Source organism: Chiloscyllium punctatum, chromosome 7 (assembly GCF_047496795.1).
Source record: "Chiloscyllium punctatum isolate Juve2018m chromosome 7, sChiPun1.3, whole genome shotgun sequence".
Taxonomy (NCBI): Eukaryota; Metazoa; Chordata; class Chondrichthyes; order Orectolobiformes; family Hemiscylliidae; genus Chiloscyllium; species Chiloscyllium punctatum.
In genome coordinates, this window is record NC_092745.1 from 105,178,676 (window position 1) to 105,199,040 (window position 20,365).

The 20,365-nt window shown below is 39.4% G+C and overlaps 1 protein-coding gene across 5 annotated transcripts in view; it reads right to left on the bottom strand.

Annotated features, from left to right (window-relative positions):
* The window catches only part of st3gal3a (ST3 beta-galactoside alpha-2,3-sialyltransferase 3a), a 503,401-nt gene that overhangs the window by 214,388 nt on the left and 268,648 nt on the right, over positions 1-20,365 (bottom strand). For all 5 annotated transcript variants that reach the window (XR_011961176.1, XM_072574509.1, XM_072574508.1 and 2 more), the window contains one exon: positions 6,048-6,142. Coding sequence is in view for 4 of the 5 variants with exons in the window: in XM_072574509.1 (XP_072430610.1) it covers positions 6,048-6,142 (95 nt within the window). In the remaining variant the exon portion in view is untranslated. The remainder of the gene's footprint in view (positions 1-6,047; positions 6,143-20,365) is intronic.

The window sequence follows — 20,365 nt, forward strand, 5'->3', positions numbered from 1 at the left end:
CAAAACATGGACAGTGTGAGAAGTGAGAATGGTAAACTCTGACACATTTCTGCCACAGAGAGAGGACAGGACACCAAAATCCAGTTCTCCCCTCTCAACAATGGGGAGGTAATGATTTAGTGGTATTATCACTGGAATATGTTCTTATAGACCCAGGTAAAGTTCTGGGGTCCTGGGATCAAATCCTGCCATGGAAGACAGATTTGAATTTGAATTCAATAAAAATCTGGAATTAAGAGTCTGATGATGATCATAACACCATGGCAATTGTTGGAAAAATCCATTTGGTTCACTAATGTCCTTCAGGGAAGGAAACTGTAATCCTTACCAAATGGCCTACATTTGACTGCAGATCCACAGTAATGTGGACAACTCTTGACTGCCCTCTGGGCAATCTGGGATTAAATGCTGGACCAGTAAATAACACCCACATCTTATGAAAAAAACACAAGGTAGAGCTCCCAAACTGTTTTCAACAGCACCAAAGATAACATCAATGGAACAAATACCCTTACAAAAATTAAATACTGAAAATTATTCTCAATTGTACATGCAGAAACTGGAAACTTTATTTTAACTTTTACTGAGGAAGAATGATAACAGCAATCTGTAGTTGGAAAGCAGTGGGAAATAAATCAATGCAACAAGAGCTGTGCATTCATCATTGTAAAGAATGGAAAAGAAGAATAGTAAATTGAAAAGGTAAATGAGATCAGCATGATTCGTTACACTTATTCTTCTGTCCGTTAAGTGGACACATCATACCTCATGCTACCTTTATATGCATTGACAGTTGAAATTATAAGTAAGCAGAGGTAGTTTTAGATTAGATTAGAATAGATTCCCTAGAGTGTGGAAACAGGCCCTTCGGTGTAATTAGTCCACGCCGATCCTCCGAAGAGTAACCCATCCAGACCCATTCCCCTGACTAATGCATCTAACTGGATGGGCAATTTAGCATGACCAATTCACCTAACCTGCACATCTTTGGACCGCTGTGGTAATACCATTGGACTAGTAATCTAGAGCACCAGGCTAACATTCTGAGGTCATAGTTCAAATTCCACCATGGTACAAGATGAAATATGAATTCACTAAAAAGGATCTAGAATGCAAAAACCAGCCAGTAACCACTGTTAATTGGTATAAATACCAGCCTGGTTCACTAATGTCCTTCAGGAATGGAAATCTTTCATCCTTACCTGATTTGGCCCACTCAACTTCAGAGCTCAAAATACAGATGCAAACAAACCCTTGTATAGGGAGAGAAACAAAAGGGAGTAAAAAGTGTTCTAAAATTGGATTTCTGAAATGGCTTTCTTCAACCAATGATTAATTGAGAATCAAGGAGTCCTAGAGACATACAGCACGGATACAGAATCTTTGATCCAACTCGTCCATGCCAACCAGATATCCTACATAAATCTAGCCCCATTTTCCAACATTATTCATATACTCATCCAGATGCCTTTTAAATGTTGCAACTGAATCATTCCATACATGCACCACCCTCAGTGTGAAAAAGTTGCTCCTTAGGTCCCTTTTACATCTTTCCCCTCTCACTCTAAACCTATGCCCTCCAGTTCTGGACTCCCCCATCCCAGGGAAAAGACTTCGTCTTGGAATATCGCGTGCAATTCTGGTCTTCTTCCTATCAGAAAGATGTTGTGAAACATGAAAGGGTTCAGAAAAGATTTACAAGGATGTTGGCAGGGTTGGAGGATTTGAGTAAAGGGAGAGGCTGAACAGGCTGGGGCTGTTTTCCCTGGAGTGTCGGAGGCTGAGGGGTGACCTTATAGAGGTTTACAAAATCATGAGGGGCATGGATAGGATAAATAGACAAAGTCTTTTCCCTGGGGTGGGGGAGTCCAGAATTAGAGGGCATAGGTTTAGAGTGAGAGGGGAAAGATATAAAACAAACCTAAGGGGCAACTTTTTCATGCAGAGCATGGTATGCGTATGGAATGAGCTGCCAGAGGAAGTGGTGGAGGCTGGTACAATTGCAACATTTAAAAGGCATTTAGATGGATATATGAATAGGAAGGATTTGGAGGGATATGAGCCGGATGCTGGCAGGTGGGACTAGATTGGGTTGGGGTATCTGGTTGGCATGGGTGGGTTGGACTGAAGGGTCTGTTTCCATGCTGTACAGCTCTATGACTCTATTCCAAAAATAGCCTAATCAATGTTCTGTACAGTCACAAAATGACCTCCCAACTCCTAAACTCAATGCACTGACCAATAAAGCCAACATACCAAATGCCTATTTACTAATCCTATCTACCTGTAACTCCACTTTCAAGGAGCTATGAACCTGCACTGCAAGGTCTCTTTGTTCAGCAACAGTCCCCAGGACCTACCATTAAGTGAATAAGTGCTGCCCTGATTTGTGTTTCCAGAGTGCAGCATCTCACATTTATCAAAAGTAAACTCCATCTCGCACTTCTCGGCCCATTGGCCAGTTTGATCAAGATTCTGTTGAACTCAGAGGTAACCTCCTTTCTATGACTGCTGCATGACCAATTTTGGTGTCATCTGCAAACGTACTCACCATACCTCCATGCTTTCTATGCTTAGCCTTAACAGAATGCTAACAGCGCGGTGATGACTGCCCCAACAGCCCCGGACACACCTGTGTCCTCGGTTACCAGGTGTCAGATTAGTCTTCCAGGGAGTCAATCCAAGGAAAGTGATGGGCCTGGACGGTGTCCCCAGTGAAGCACTGAGATCCTGTGCAGACCAACTGATGGAGGTGTTCACCGACATCTTCAATCTCTCCCTCCGACAAGCTGAAGTCCCCACCTGCTTCAAGAAGACCACCATCATCCCGATCCCTCAGAAAGCACATGCAGTATGCCTTAATGACTACCACCCAGTGGCTCTGACCTCAATGATCATGAAGTGCTTCAAGAAGCTGGTCATGGCCTTCATCAACTCCAGTCTCCCATCCTGCCTCAATCCCCCGACAATTTACCTCTCAACCTAATAGGTCCACAGCAGATGCTATATCGCTAGCTCTGTAGTCATTCCTGAAACATCTAGACAAGGACACCTATAGGGTAAAAACAATGACTGCAGATGCTGGAAACCAGATTCTGGATTAGTGGTGCTGGAAAAGCACAGCAGTTCAGGCAGCATCCGAGGAGCAGTAAAATCGACGTGAAGGGCTTTTCAAGGACACGTACATCATACTCCAGCTCATCGAATACATTGTCACCTTCAACACCATTATTCTCTTCAGTCTGATCTCAAAACTCTGAGACCTAGGTCTTGGCTCTGCTTTCTGCAACTGGATTCTCAGCTTTCTGACCAACAGACTGCAATCAGTGAAGATAAGTAACTGTATCTCCTCCATAATTAATACACCACACTGGAGCCCCCAAGAATGCGTCCTCAGCCCCTAACTGTAGTCCCTGTAACCTACGACAGTGTTGCCAAATTCCAAACAAACACCATCTCAAGTTTGCTAACGACACCACCGTAGTAGGACGGATACTTAACGATGATGAGTTAAAATACAGAAGGGAGACAGAGAGCTTGGTGATGTGGTTCAATGAGAACAATCTCTCTCTCTCGATGTTGGCAAACTAAAGAACTGATCATTAAACTTCAGAAAGAAAGAAGACAAACACATCTCGATCCCCATCAACAGAACTGAGGTTGAGAGAGTGGAGAACATCAAGTTTCTTGGAGTGACAATAATCGACAATTTATTCTGGATTTCTTATGTAGACGCGACAGTCAAGAAAGCGCAACAATGTCTCTCCTTCCTCAGGCTGCTCAGGAAACCTGACATGCCCATAAGGACCCTCACCAACGTCTACAGATGCACAATTGCAAGCATACTTAACGGACTGGTATGGCAACTGCTCTACCCAGGACTGTACAAACTACAGAAGGTTGCGTGCACATCAGGGAAGCCAACCTTCTATCCATGGACCCCATTTACATAGCTCATTGCTACGGAAGGGCTGCCAACAACATCAAAGACCCACTGCACCCCAGTAATGATCTCCTACAACCTCCTCTGTCAGGCAGAAGATACAGAAGCCTGAACACATACACCAGCAGGTCAGGAACAGCTTCTTCCTGGTTGTTATTACATGACTGATGAATGGACTCTCTAGCCTCAAATAATGATGATCTTGTTAACTCTGATCTTGTCTAGCGCATGCCCTGTGCAATGTAATCTGTATGCCTCTGTTCCGAGTCTTTTTACAACCTCTGATCTGTATGTCCTGGCTTACTCTGATATGCTTGTACTGCTTGTAAACAAAGCTTTTTACTGTACTTCTGTACACGAGACAATAAATCAATGTTCACATCCAAATCATTCACATAAATGATGAAAACCCAGCACAATCCTTGTGGCATACCATTGGTCACAGTTTTTCCATATTCATTCAAAGGATGAGGGCATTGCTGGTCAAGCCAGCATTTATTACCCATCCCTAATTGCCCAGACGGCAGTTAAGAGTCAACCATATTGCTGTGGGTCTAGAATCACATGAAGGCCAGGCCAGGTAAAGAAGGCAGTTTCCTTCCCTCAAGGACATTAGTGAACCAGATGGGTTTTTCCAACAATCGACAATGGATTCTTGAAGACAAAAGGATTAAGTCTGTTGTTCTGAAGTTCTAACACTTGAAGTCAAGTTCCTAAAGATACATGGTTGTTTTTCCAAATCTTACAGAGACAGCTTGCTCAGGAAATATAATCTTCAGATGTTCTCATAATCATTCTTTCAAAAGAACAAATAGGTTCCACCCTGAGCTGATAGAGAGGATTTTCTTTTTTTAGAAATGGGAAAGATCAGCTGGACTGTTCACACCAAGCTTTCCTCCAACTCAGCTTTTTCTTCAAAGATATCCCTCCAACTCAGCAGGTTTTTAGCAGGCTTCCTTCCAACTGAATCAACACCGATCCAAACCAGTCAATGTTCAAAACAGGTCTCAGCAAGGTCCACAGCAAAGCAAGTATCATCAGTCATAAGATTTATGGGAAGCCTTAAAAAAGCTTTAAAAAAATCAACACCCACAGTGAATTTTCAATAATCTCTCACTTGTACCACCTTATGTATGTCCATAAAACATGAAATAAATTCCTTTTCCACAATTACACAAAACTTAAGTTCTTCAAGCAATGTTAAGCATGAAACATCTTTGAAACGCGTAACTGTATTTAACACAGATTACAAATCTAATTATAAGGGCTCTTATAGTGCATAGTAGGGTTCATATCTCTGAATTAGGAGGTCCCAGGTTCAGGTTTCTCCTACTTCAGAAGTGTCGGAGCCAACTGAACAGGTTACTTAAAAATATCGACACATCTAATTATAATTCATTACAGTATGTACTGCTCAGCCAGTGAAAAGTGATATGCTTCTCACCTCATCATGCTGTATATCCTCAGCACCAAAACTATCATTGGAAGCAACCTTTAAAGTCATTTACGTAATTTTATCTTACAAGAGTTGCCATTTAAACTCACCTTAGGTAAGAGCTTCCTTGGAAGCCACTGGTGAAAAGTAATTATTGGCTCATTCCGAGTAACAATACTAAGCACCCCATTTTAAATGAAGCTACAGGTGACCAGATTTCATAGCCTCTATTTTCACATTGTGGTTTTAACAATGAAAACCAATATTAATAGTTATACACAAAGAGGACTTCTGTTTTCATCTTGTATGATTTTAGGCAAGGCAAGTCCAAATTAAGGGGTCAGTTAGTTCATTGCCTCGAGTATGGTGCAGAATAACTCCATGAGAGTGAATGGCAAAATAACTCTCTGGCCTGTCACTTTGCCCCATATGAGCCATGATTAGCAAGCCTCAGGCAACAAGGACAAAGTATGGAGAGAGAGAGAAATCTAATTAAAATAACCTTAGCTCATTGTCTAACAAGAAAATCTGCACAAGAATGTCACTTTGAAAAGAATGTTGATGGAGAATGAAACAGCAGAATAATTAATTAGATCAAACTCCTTTACACAAGTTTCTTATGTCACATAATTTAAATTTGAGATTTCAAACCATTTTCTGTAAAAGTACCTTGCCCTTTGATTCCAAATGGAGGAACAAAATCTTTGAGTTTCGACCAACGCCTGTAGGTGTTATCGAGAAACATTGGTGCTGGTTTTGAGAATCTGAAATATAAAACAAAAGAAAAGACTGCAACAATGATTAAATAATTTTTGAAGTGTTCTTTGCATTATTGCAACACTGCTCATATGCTATTAAGATAACTAACGCTGTTGCACTTCTTAGGCTCTCCAGTCTCAATGCTGAAAGCTGGCTCTAGCACAAACGGATGAAAATTATAATCAACAGATTACACAGTTAATACAAATAGCTAAATCAAACCCAGACTCCAATACTGTCTGCTGGATTTGCCCATGAAACAACAGTGCAATATTTCAAAAGTAATTAACAGCTTTTAAAGAACGAACTTTGGACATCTTGAAGATGTAAGGTACTATATAAATGTAAGTGTTTTATATTAGATAGAATTGTTTCTCTCTAAATAAATTTTAAATTTGTTACACATGGTTAACATGTATATAATACATGCGTAGTAACTGGATAGATTACAGTTTAACTATAACGATGTTTGTGATGGCTCAGTCACATTCATCGATAGAAGATACAAATGTTTGAAAACAAGGACCAACAGAATCAAGAACAGCTTCATCCTCACTGTTATCAGACTTATGAATGGACCTCTCATACGTTAGATTTGATCTTTCTCTGCTTTTTCTCTGTTGCTGTAAAACTAAATTCTGCATTCTGTTCTATGACCCTGATGTACTTATGTAAAGTATGATAGCATACAAAACAATACCTTTGACTGTATCTTGGTACATGTGATGTAATAAATCAAGTCAAAGATGTTCTGCATTGTACACTAGCCATGAGGTCATAACATCTTGGATGGGCATTCCTTCAACACCAGGATAGTGGGGATATGAAGACGGCAGACATTGGCACTGGTAACTAGGAGACAGTCACAAATGTCATGACTGCTCGAGCCTGAGAGTGCATTGGAACAGACAACAAAACTAGAAATCTTGGCTGACTGAGAAAAGAGGCCAGTGAATCATGCACCCTCTCAGCTCATTGTCTTCTTCTGCAAAAAATGCAGCAAAATCCATGCCAGAGTAGATCTTCTGAACCACAACAAGCAATACTTGACAGGATTGCCCACCACAACGGTTGCCACTGTATTTGGTGATGAGTAATGTGACCTATGATGCAACAAAATTGGAACAAAGCTTTCAGCAGAGAAGTCCAACTATTGTGCACTGGCATTAGTGATCTGGCCTTCTTTTTGCTGCTGTCATATGCCTCCAGGTCATTTAATAAAAGCCTATGTGCATACCGGAACTGATCGAAATCTGTTCAACCTAACTTACCTGAGATCCAAGACAAAGGCATGCCTAATTCTCATTAGAGAATTGCTCTACACTAATGATGCCACATTAGCATTCCAGACCCGAACATCAGCAACAAACAGACCAATTCTTTCATGTTTGTAGAGTCTGGTGTGACCATCAGAATCAGGAAGATAATTATCACAGAATCCCTGCTGTGTGGAAACAGGCCATTTGGCTCAACAAGTCCACATTGATCCTCCGAAGAGTATCCCACCCAGACTCATTCCTCTACTCTATTGCTCCACATTTACCCCTGACTAATGCACCTAGCCTGCACATCCCTGAACATTATGGGCAATTTAGCATCGCCAATTTACCTAACTTGCACATCTTTGGATATGGGAGGAAACCCACACAGACATAGGGAGAATGTGCAAACTCTACAAAGATAGTCGCCCAAGACTGGAATCGAACCCGGGTCCTTGGCACTGTGAGACAGCAGTGCTAACCACTGAGCCTCCGTGTCGCCCATAAGGAAGATCCCCATAATCCTTGATGTCCTTACTAATCAAGAACTATTCAATGAATATATTACATCTACTACTTCCCTCGTTATCTGTTCTGCCTGTCACCTCCTCAAAAAAAGTCCATCCATCACCATTCTTCTTCAACTGGCCAAGCTCCTCCTTGCTTTGAACAACTTCTCCTTTAACTTGTCTCACCTTGTCCAAGACAAACGAGCAGTTATGGCATCCCAGAGATGCCTGTCTGTACGTGGAACTCTTGTTTCAGTCCTACACAGGCTTCCTCTTGGCACACTGACATTATCATTAGTGCTGTTTACTTCTATCTGCTGGAACTGGAAAAATTAATCTATTTAATTAATCCAATTTTTCATCTTTCTCTCAGCTTCACCTAGTTTATCTCTCACTCTTCCTTCCTGTTCCATAACGAGAAAGAGAAAAAAGTAATATTCACTCCAAACCCATTGGCTCCCACAGTCAGTTTGGCTACAATACCTCGATCTATAAGAAATCCATTTCATTCCTCCAGTTTCTCCATTTCCGTAGCATATGTTCCAATAATACCAACATTCACAGAGATGCCTTGAAATTTCTTCTTTTTCCTCAACAATGGAATCCCCCCCCCCACCCACCCACCCAATAGTTGAGAGGTGCCTCAGCCAGGTCAGATTTATTTCCCACATTTCTGCTCTCACCTTTTCTCCTGTGTCCCAGAGTAACAGGGGTCCCCTTGACCTCACTTTCTACTCTCAAATGCAAAGGATCATTCTCCCACATTTCTCTCCCCCTTGACAGGATGTCATCATCAAGCACATCCATTCCTCCCCTCTCTTCGCAGAATTGTGCAGGGACTATTTCCAATCTGACATTTTAGTCCACTGCTAGGTCACTCATAGCACTTCCCCTTTCACTCCACCCCCAATGCAATCACAGGAAGTATAAGACTGGCTCTTTTGCCTCTTTCCCCCTCACTATTCAGGGCTCCAAACACACCTTTAAGGTGGAGTAGTGATTTACATTTATTTCTTTCAACATCGTTGACTGTATTCACTGCTTGCAGTGTGGGGTCCTCTCCATCAACAAGACCATACGCAGACTGAATAGTCACTTTGCATAACACCACTACTCTGTCCTTAAGATCAAGCCCAACGTTTCAGTTTCTTGTCATTTTCCACCCTATGCTTGCTGCACTGTTCCAGCAAAGCCCAAGATGAAGGAACAGCACCTCATTTTCCTCCTAGGTGTCTTAGACCCTTCAGGATTCAACATTCTGTTTAACTACTTTACACCATCAATAATATTATCTAGTTTGATTATTCAACTACTCTAGTTTCCAGCCGCATTAAGTTCCATATAAGAATAATAGGACTCAAAACATTAATTCTTTCTTTTTTGACAAATACTGCCAGACCCACTGACTTTCTCCAGGACTTTGATTTTATTATTGCACAAACCAAAATGCGTGTTTAAAACTACCAGAAAGCTAGAGTTAATACAAAGCAATTCCACACAGAGTTTCCCAAGAGGGAAGACACTGTTTAATTTTGCAGCCCAAATTATAATCCATTCCAGATTTACATAAAATTACACACTATTCATTAATTTATACAAAAAAGATTTAATGGGCTGAATATTCAAAGGAACAGCAATCACCGCCGGATTATCATTCCACTCCTTTTAACTCATCTTGCCCCAGACTTCTGATTATGGCTTCTTGAGAAACAAGGGGAATATCTGATCTGGAAGTTTTGCCACAGAATCTCCAGCCTTTGCACTATTCTAGTTGCCACAGTATTCATTTGGAAAACTGGGAAAGATCGTCTGGAAGACGAATTTGTAATTGAGTTTATTTTGTGGACTAATATGTTATGGGACCAGGAGATAAAACTATTTACAACTAACATTTTGTAATTAGCCATTGTTGCTTAATAAAACCATGGAAAAAAATTTCCGCAACATGGTGTGACCATAATACAACTGAATTCCACATTACAAAGTTTAAAATCAATATTCTCAACAAGCTCCCCCAGTGCCAGGATTTTTAATTTTAGTTTTTCAGCAGCAGTTGATGGAGTTTTGAAATTTGGTTTGGAAGTTGCAGTACTTCTCTCCTTGCTACTTCCTCTCTGTTTTCTCTGGATGTTTTCTCCCCGTGGACTAGAGAATTGCCTGTGAGACAATCTATTTTGCTGAATTTGCCTTTGCCAAGGGATGTTTATGGGATGTTACTGTATTAGAACAGTTACTGTTCAATAGTTAAATAATTTCTCATTCTATTAAGTTTTCCAAAAGAGATAATTAACTGCCCTTTCTCATCCTCTAAAGGGCCAACATTTACTTTAGCCACTCTTCTCTGTTTTATATGTTCATAGAAACTCTTGTTATCTGTCTTTATATTCCGTGCTAGATTTTTTCTCATACTCTATCTTACTTTTCATGAACACTCTTTTTGTGGCTTTCTGTTGACCTTTAAAGTTTTCCCAATCTTCTAGATTCCTGCTGTTGTTGGCCACTTTGTATGCCTTCTCCTTCTATTCCAATTTCTTTTTTCTTTTGTTGTATTTTAACTACAGTGCTTGAATAAAGTGTGTTTTGCTTTAAATCCGGTAGTGTGACCAATTGATTTGCATCCCGAATGCAATGCCCAGCACTTGTCTTGAAAATAAGAAAAAATTAATGTCTTTACTATCTTCTTAATATATTTTGAGAGTCTGGTCGGTCCATAACAAAATGTTTAAAGAAACAATTCAAAACATTCAGCAAAAATGCATTCTATCATAAAAACAAAAACTCAATAATATCCATTAGTCTATTATTAAGGAGGTTAAGGATAAGATTAAATAAAGTGGCTTACAAAGTGACAATTAAGGACACCTAATCATGTGGGACAAACAGATGCTCAATACAGCAGATTACCAAGAACAATCAGGGGCCCTTATTGAAGCTAACAAAATTAAAAGTGCTCATATCACAGTCGCAAAACAAACTTTTATTTCTGCAAAGAAAAACACACTCTAATGGTCTAATGATGAAAGCTCTAGTTAGTGCTGACATTAAATCAGGAAGACTAAAACATTATAAATTAAATTCCTACCAGGTGTTGAGTTAGTTGACATCTGAAGGACATTGTGGGAAAGTAGGGGATGACTGAAATAGCAAGTGGCAAGGCTATGGTGGCTTTTAAAAATAAGGATAAGAATTTTTAAATCACAGCTTAACCGAGTGCCAGTTTCAGCCAACAACCATCCGAAAAATGAGTAAACAGGAACTGTGACAGTTAGTATATGGGCAGCAATATTTTAGATTATCTCAAGTTTACAGACATTGAACTGGGTAAGGCTATCAGGAGTGTTTTGGAATCATCAAACCTAAAGCTAACAAAGACAGGATGGAGGATATCAACATCAGATAAATAGAAGTGTGGCAGTCAGACAATGTTAAAAAGATGGAATCTGATGGTCCTAGTGATGCACAAATATGTCATTGTCATCTCTGCATCAAAAAGTACTAACGTTACAAATAGCCCAGTTTAGAGTGGAATGGAAATGGTAACTGGAGAGTGGAATTTGTGTCAGGGCCCCAAAAAAGGGCAAATTTTTTAAAATTTAGTTGGGAGAATATTTCTGGTTATCTTGGGTGTTGGATAACTAGTCTGACAGTTTAGAAATAAACAGAGTGTTGAACGAGGTTGTGCTGTGCAATCTTAGCTCTAGGGTTTCTTTGAATAGGATGAGCTACAAACTCCACAGGGCAATCTCCTTGGTGTTGACACCAAGGAACCTCAGCAAAGTTGCAATTAATGGGAATCAGGACAAAACCTTTCCATTGGTTGAACTTGAGTTTATATTTTGTGTCTGTGTTTTAAACTTGGAGTAAATGAAGGGGATTATGTGATTGCAATTTCTACCATTCAGGAGGACATTTGACACATGCAACGTCACCATTTGAAAGGTCTCACCAAATTCACACAGTATATTTACACACTTGAAATGAAATCACTGCTCTTTTGAACTTCTTTCTCACAGCAAACTGAGTATATTCACATGCACTGCAATGATTCAAAAACAGAACTCGCCACCACATTCATATGGACAACTGGGGATGGGCAATAAATGTTAAAGTTGTCAACAACCTTATATTCCATAAATAAGATATTTGTATCATCAACAGTCACAGGTGAGGTGCTGGAAGACTGGAGGTTGGCTAACGTGGTGACATTGTTTAAGAAAGATGGTAAAGACAAGCCAGAGAATGATAGACCAGTAAGCCTGAAGTCAGTGGTGGGCAAATTGTTGGAGAGAATCCTGACAAACAGGATGTACATATATTTTGAAAGGCAAGGACTGATTAGGGATAGTCAACATGGCTTTGTGCATGGGAAATCATGTCTCACATACTTAACTGAATTTTTTGATGAAGTAACAAAGATGACTGATGAGGGCAGAGCAGTAGATGTGATCTATATGGACTTCAGTGAGGCGTTCTTTAAGGTTCCCCATGGGAGACTGGTTAGCAAGATTAGATCTCACGGAATACAGGGAGAATTAGCCATTTGGCTACAGAACTGGCTCAAAGGTAGAAGACAGAGGATGGTGGCGGAGGGTTGCTTTTCAGACTGGAGGCCTGTGACCAGTGGAGTGCCACAAGGATCGGTGCTGGGTCCACTATGTTTTGTCATTTATATAAATGATTTGGATGGGAGCATAAGAGGTACAGTTAGTAAGTTTGGCGATGACACCGAAATTGGAGGTGTAGTGGACAGGAAAGAAGGTTACCTCAGATTACAATGGAATCTTGATCAGATGGGCCAATGCGCTGAGAAGTGGCAGATGGAGTTTAATTCAGATAAATGTGAGGTACTGCATTTTGGGAAAGCAAATCTAAGCAGGACTTATACGCTTAATGGTTAAAGTCCTGGGGAGTGTTGCTGAACAAAGAGACCTTGGAGTGCAGGCTCATATCTCCTTGAAAGTGGAGTCGCAGATAGATGGGATAGTGAAGAAGGCGTTTGGTATGCTTTCCTCTATTGGTCAGAGTATTGAGTACAGGAGTTGTGAGGTCATGTTGTGGCTGTACAGAACATTGGTTAGGCTACTGTTGGAATATTGTGTGCAATTCTGGTCTTCTTCCTATTGGAAAGATGTTGTGAAAGTTGAAAGGATTCAGAGAAAAATTTACAAGGATGTTGCCAGGGTTGGAGGATTTGAGCTAAAGGGAGAGACTTAACAGGCTGGCGCTGTTTTCCCTGGAGGCTGAGGGGTGATCTTTTGAGGTTTACAAAATCATGAGGGGCATGAATAGGATAAATAGACAAAGTATTTTCCTTGGGGTGGAGGAGTCCAGAACTAGAGGGTATAATTTTAGGGTGAGAGGGGAAAGATATAAAAGAGACGTAATGGGCAACGTTTTCACACAGACGGTGGTACGTGTATGGAATGAGCTACCAGAGGAAGTGGTGGAGGCTGGTACAATTGCAATATTTAAAAGGCATTTGGATGGGTGCATGTATAGAAAGGGTTTTGGAGGGATATGGGCCAGGTGCTAGCAGGTTGGCATGGACAGGTAGGACCGAAGGGTCTGTTTTCCTGCTGTACATCTCTATGACTCTATGAATAAAGAAAAAAAAATTCAAAGGGAATACTGATAAATATTCAAAGTGGGTAAAATTCCAAGGCACTGTGGAAGGAGCTGTACAATTGGTCTACATGAATAGCTCTTTCAAAAAAGCTAAGTGTATTAGGCTAAATGGCCTCTTTCAGTGCTGTAACATTTTGATACTTTGGTCAAGGCTGTGGGCAACTGAAGGACCACATTCCAGCGAGAAATTGGTACCTGCAGAAGGAAAGTGGGAAGATTTAGCACAAAATGTAACCATTGCTTAAAACATTGAGCTCGACCTCAAATCAATAAAAATCCACTCTGTCAAGAGTTAAATCAGGTCCATTGATTCTCAGGAAATAATTTGGTATTGTAAATGGTTGTTGCCTTTTTTCTTCATTTTCATTTTAAAGAAGAGTTCGATGGATATAGTCTTAGTTGGGTCACTTCACTGACCTCCACAGTACCTATCCAGCATATCTCATGTCCTTCATTGAAACAATCAGAACTCCACTGTAACAGTTTTGTTAAATGCAAAAACTATCAGCATTTGCTAGATTGGATCTAATGACAAAAGAGATTTTAAAATTTCACTCTACTGTCCTCTTATAATTGCTGTCCCAACCACTTCATATATAGTTTTTTTAAATATTTATTTTAACTCGGCATTTCTCACTGCAAACTGCTGATTCATTATTATCCAAGTATAACTTCTGCACTTTTTGTTCAAAAATGTTATCAATTGTTGCATCATTTAACTGCTGTGGTATGACGGCATATACATTTAGATAGTTTGACAATTACTCAAGACCGTGGCAGCCTCTTGTACAATAAACTTGCACATTCGTGCTGAAATCCCAATGCTACAACCTTACTATTCATAATTATGTTGATGGTTTCAACAAACTTGACAATAATGATGCAGGGTCTATCTAACAACTTCAAATTGCTTGCACCATCTCAACAATCTCAGCTTTGCATATGACAAAAATGACATCGTGTTTACAGGTACCTGCACTGGTACACTTATATAAGACTGTATATTCCTGACAGCACATTGTCGGGTGCTTTCAATTATTCTTATCTGTACAGGATTAAAAGTCATTAGTTTAGTTTTGTTTACCAATAGTCTTTCATTTGTCACAACTTACTGGAAAACAAAGCTACATTTTTTTTGTGGTTAAGTTCCTTCGCAGCCAAATTGGAATCAGAGAATTATGTGACCTTTGTTTCTCAGCATCAATGTTTGGCAAACTCAATTGTACAGGCAACGGCTGTGTCGTTTAAGTTCACCACAAAAATACTCCCATGAGTACTTTTCCATCACCTGTTTGAAAATATCACAACTGAAGTCAGCTGTCCCTCAGGCCTAAAGTGACTTCAAAGCAAATTACTGCATTAATGGCATGGTTTCATTTACTCTGCAGTTTTACATTATTTTAATGTACTGTATATACTTGCGTAAAAGTCGCTCTCATATAATGTCGATCCCCTTATTTTTGGCCAAAAATCTTGTATTTTCCATATATCTCATGCAAAAGTCGACCCTACTACATTGCATCATAAACCTTTTACAAAGGAAACTGCATGTTCCCATTAACCAACTTAAATGAAATTGCATTAATTCATTCATACTGTAACTCTACTCGTCATTCTTTGTTTGCTATATTGCATCTCTATTCATTCATTCATAACTCTATTTAGCCAAATTGGTTTACTATAGCACATTTTGATTCATTTATTCATTCAGGCGGTACTAAGTCTATTGGCACTTATCAGACTTTGTTCACTATACATCCAAAAGTTAATATCATTAAAAAGTTGATCATTTTAATTGTGCCATTATATCTGAATAAAACTGAGATATATTAGCTACATATATCTTTAATTGCTTGGCAAATTTGTTAATGTTGCTGAAGTTCATAACATAGGAGAGTAAATTGGAGGGAAATGGAAGAATTTGGTGGGAAAGCTCAAGATGCTTACACGTTCAGAATTTAATGAGTGCTTCATTTTAAGTGTGCCATTCTATCAGGCCATGACGATGTTGAACAGTGTGATTTTGAAGGATTTCAATGAATCATTGACATGTTAAATTTTCGTACCGTTACATATAAATAAAACTTACCACCAGTAATTCATTATTGTTTCGCTTGCTTTTTTTTGGTAATTACCTTTACCGTAATTCATTGTGTTTTTCTTCTTTACCCAGGATTAGTTGTGAGATCAAATCGACATCTGCTAATAATATGGTTTTTTTGAACTGCAGCATGAATTTCAGACCTTCAAAACTAGTACCTGTGTATTAGTTGACCCTACAAATTGAACATTTAAAAATTTGACTTTTACATGAGTACACTCAGTAAATATGGGTATTTGAGACAAACAAATTGGTTCATTTGATATGGGTTGGAAAAAGATACTTAGTATCAAGGAGTCAACACAAAAAATGACAATCCACTTTTTTTAATTGTTTTCTTATAATCTTTTGAAAACTTCTCAGTGAAAATACAAATTCCTCCCTCAGTTTGTCACTCCGTCACTTTTTTCATCCTCGCAATGCAAAACGTCTAACGTAAGCAATGTAAGAAATAAGACACACGATATCTAGTTGAAATATATTTTAAAATATTAGATTTTCAGAGCTTGAACATAATACCAGTTGAAGGCGATTGTAAATATGCCCTTGAATGTAGGAAAATGGTGCAAAATGTTAAATATTGGTATATTTAATTGGCATTAATCCAGCACTTTTTTAGACATCCACATTGACTAAGGCTTCATTCATTTTATGACATGATTAATTTTAAATGAATTAAAGCTGATCTTATAAATATAGTTTGCTCAAAGGTTCAAGGTAAAACTGAAGGGTAGTTTACAAAATAAAAACTTAAGTTCCAAATTCTGAATCTCAAAAGTTGAACATTTGGTAATAAATTGTGCCTGAAATCACTGTGAGATAGCGTGACTGAGCTGAATAAAGCAGCTGTATAAGCATTTGTTAATACAGCTTAAAAGGCAAAGGTTCCACTTCAGTAAACAGGCTTATGCCACATAGAGTAAATACTTCTGACAGCACTAACATCAAAACAATTCAAATATTCTCAACAAAAAGATAGACAAAGATCCAAGTCTCAGAGTTTGAACTTTATGCATCTATTTTTCAGGGTAACAGCTTCAAAACAGTTTTCGTAAGGCTTGTACGAACTCAGAGAGTTACTTCTGACTCACTGACATTATTGTAGTCAAGGGACCAAATCTACCACTCACATTCAGCTGTTAATTGGAAAAACTTATAGGATATCATCAACTCTCCTGGCAACTGAAACAATGGAAAACAATAGTACACGGCTTTGTAGCAACTGAACTACTCTCACTCATAGCTCATGGGTAGCACTCTCATCACTGAAGGCTAATAATCAATACTAAAGCAGTGCTGCATTGTCAGAGGCACCATCTTTCAGATGGGATGTTAAGCTGGTGTACTATCTGCCTTCTAAAATGGAGATAAGAGATCTCGTGGCACTACTGTGAAGTACATGAGTAATTTCTAGGGTCCTGGCCAATCTTTGATTTTTAAACCAACAGTGCTGCATACCACTGACTGCACAATACAATGCTTTTTTTTTGCATATCATCTGTGCCATGTACTGGAAATATGTTCAATCCCATCCATAACTTGTGAGATACAGAAGCAGTCTATTTCTAACAAGAGGGAACCCGACCAACAACCCTTGATATTGAATGCATCAACTATCGCTGAAGCTACCAAACTTTATGTTTAGGAGATTACTTTGCCAATGACCTGAAATTTAACTGGGACAGTCACAGAAATTCATCTAAACTCCAGCAGATTGGAGTTTAGAAGCTCTGTAGGGAATAACTCACCTTCCAACTCCTCAAAGTCTGTCAACCATCTACAAGGCGCCCATCGGCAAAGTTACAAAATATGCTCCACTTGCTTGAAGAGTGAAGCTTCATCAAAACTCAAGAAGGTTGACATCCTCCAGGCGAACTCACAGAGAATTCTACACACCACCTGAAATACCACCCCAGGCCAACACCGGACATCCACATCATATCTTCATTCCTGTCATTGTACCCGTGTCTACAGATGCACTTCAGCATCTCACTGGCAACACATTCCAAAGTTACAACCTCTACCACATTCATGGACAACAGTGGAAGGCAAATACGAATACCACCACTTGTAAATTCACTTCCAATTCACTTTCTATCCTGATTTGAAATATATCACTGTTCTTTTACTATCAATATCCTGGAACTCCCAACAGTACATTGGGTGTACCACACCACATGGACTGCAGTGGTTGAAGAAGACAACCCATTTTCACAAGGGTAATAAATTCTCACCTTGCCAATGATACCATATCCATTGGACACACATATAAAAAATGTTCAGTTGTTGGGTGACCACAGACATGCATCATACTCCATTAAGACAGCATTATGATGTCTTCATTCTATAGTTGTTCACTCCCCACTGGTACATTTCAGCCACCACAGCAAACTTAAATGTGGCACTTCATGTACACGTATGCAGCATACATATGATGAAACACACATTGCCACAAAGAAAATCCAACAGGACACACTACGTTGGGCTGAAGTGATGATTTTACTGCAGTACTTAGCCGGACAAGTCTCAAGGTTCATGGAAGAGTGGAAATTGTGGCATAGGTTTACCATTGGGAGGATACTAGCTATTAGACAAGACATGTCTTCTTTAACACATCAGCATTGATGTTTCTCGGATTCTGGAATTGGCTTCCAGCCTTCGATAACAATCATATTTCTGTTCTAGTCCAACCTTAAAGTTAGTGATATGTATTTTCAGAAGCCAGAAAAGAATTGAAATACAGGTATCTCAAGCAGCTGAATATGCTTTGTTGCTTCTTTAATCATTTCAGAATTAAGAAATCAAAATGATAAAATTAAGCTATCTTGCATATGGTCAAGTCACATTCTCAACTTCGTTCCTCATGAACTGAAACACTCAATGCAAAATGGATATTTTTTATAATCCCCAAATTCCTTTACAAGTCAACTATTTATCTTTAAACAATGACTCTTAATTCTCAGAGACAACAGATGAGTGGATTTATCTAACTTCACAGTAGCTCCAAGCACCTTTCCGATCTTCAACAGAATTATATGTTCAATATTACCTATTACTGAAGTAAGAGTTTTGCTCTGATGATACTGATCTCTTTTTTTCCCCCCAATGGTCACAAATGCATAACTTTTTGTAAATACTTTCAACAGTACAGACTATTCATTGTCCATTAGCAATACTGGAAAAATTCTATTCTACTAAAATGGCTGATGTTAATTTGCTTTATTTCTATTTTGCTTAGTTCTGTTTGGTTGTCTAACAATACTAACTTATTTGACAACTATTTCAAAACGCAATACAGTATGGCACACAACACCACAAATGGCAAGAAATCAGGAACCTATGTGAGCCAGAATATCTCTGAAGAGTTTGGTATCTCTTTCAAGTTAATGAGTAGAACTTGAAAGAGATATAAAATCTTTCAAATCGCCTGTGAATAAATGGCATTAGGTATAGCTAAGTATTTTAAGATTTCTTTACCCCTTCCTGGACCCCTCACAAACAGTAGGCAAGGGTTGACCATAAAAAACTGTTCAGAAGTCTGACAACCACCTGATGAAGGAGTGGCACTCCGAACGAACCAGAATTGATGAGGGACTTCGAAATGAAGGAGCAATTGGGAAGTAGTGACCATAATACAATATGCTTCAATCTGCAATTTGAGAGGGAGAGGGTACAATCGGAAGTGACAATATTTCTGTTGAATAAAGAGAACTATGGAGCTATGAGGGAGGAGCTGGCCAAAGTTCAATGGTGCAATATCTTAGCGGGAATGATATTGGAGGAACAATGGCAGATATTTCTGTGTATAATGCAGTTCAAGAAAACTATTGCGGATACACTCAATGAACTAATCCTCAAGGCTAACCTGACAAAGCTGTTTCGACCAATCAATATGCAGATTAAAATCTCCCATGATAATTGCCATACCATTTTTATAGGCATTATTTATTTCTTTGTTTCTAATTTCTAATTTCCACTTAAAATAGATTCTACCTTATTCTCCATAGAACTTATATCATCTCTCAGCACCGCCTTGATGTCGTCCTTGAATATCAGAGCTGCGCTACATCGCCTAACTTCCAGTCTGATACGTCTGGATATTTAACTCCCACTCGTGACCATCCTGTAACCATGGCTCCGTAATGGCTACTATATCATATTCATTCGAGATGATTTGTCCTGTTAACTCATCAATCTTGTTACAAATGCTACGAGCATTCAGGTGAAGTGCCCTTATGCTAGTTTTCATATCCTCATGATTTGCAACATCTCTAATAATATCTCCCAAGTGGACCTTCCTTTTTCCTTCTTTCATAGTCGGCCTTATAGTTAAACCCTCCTGCACACATGCTAACCTGCTGCTTACATTTTTATTTACCATCATAGTTCTTTTCATTTTTCTCTTCCTTCCTCTCCCCCCAACCCATCAAACCATCAGACAAAGAGGGCACTGTGGTAGCTTTGTGCACTGACCTCTACACTACTGAAGCCAGGTGCCAGCTCATGTACACCTCCTCCGACTGCCCCCTCGACCATGACCTCACTTCCCATCACCAAACCATCATCTCCCTGACCATCCACAACCTCATCACCTCTGGAGGTCGCCTATCCTCAGCCTCCAACCTCATCGTTTGAGAACCCCGCACTGCCCGATTCTACTCCTACCCAAGATTCACAAACCTGAATTCCCCAGTTGACCCTTTGTCTCAGCCTACTCCTGCCCCACTGAACTCA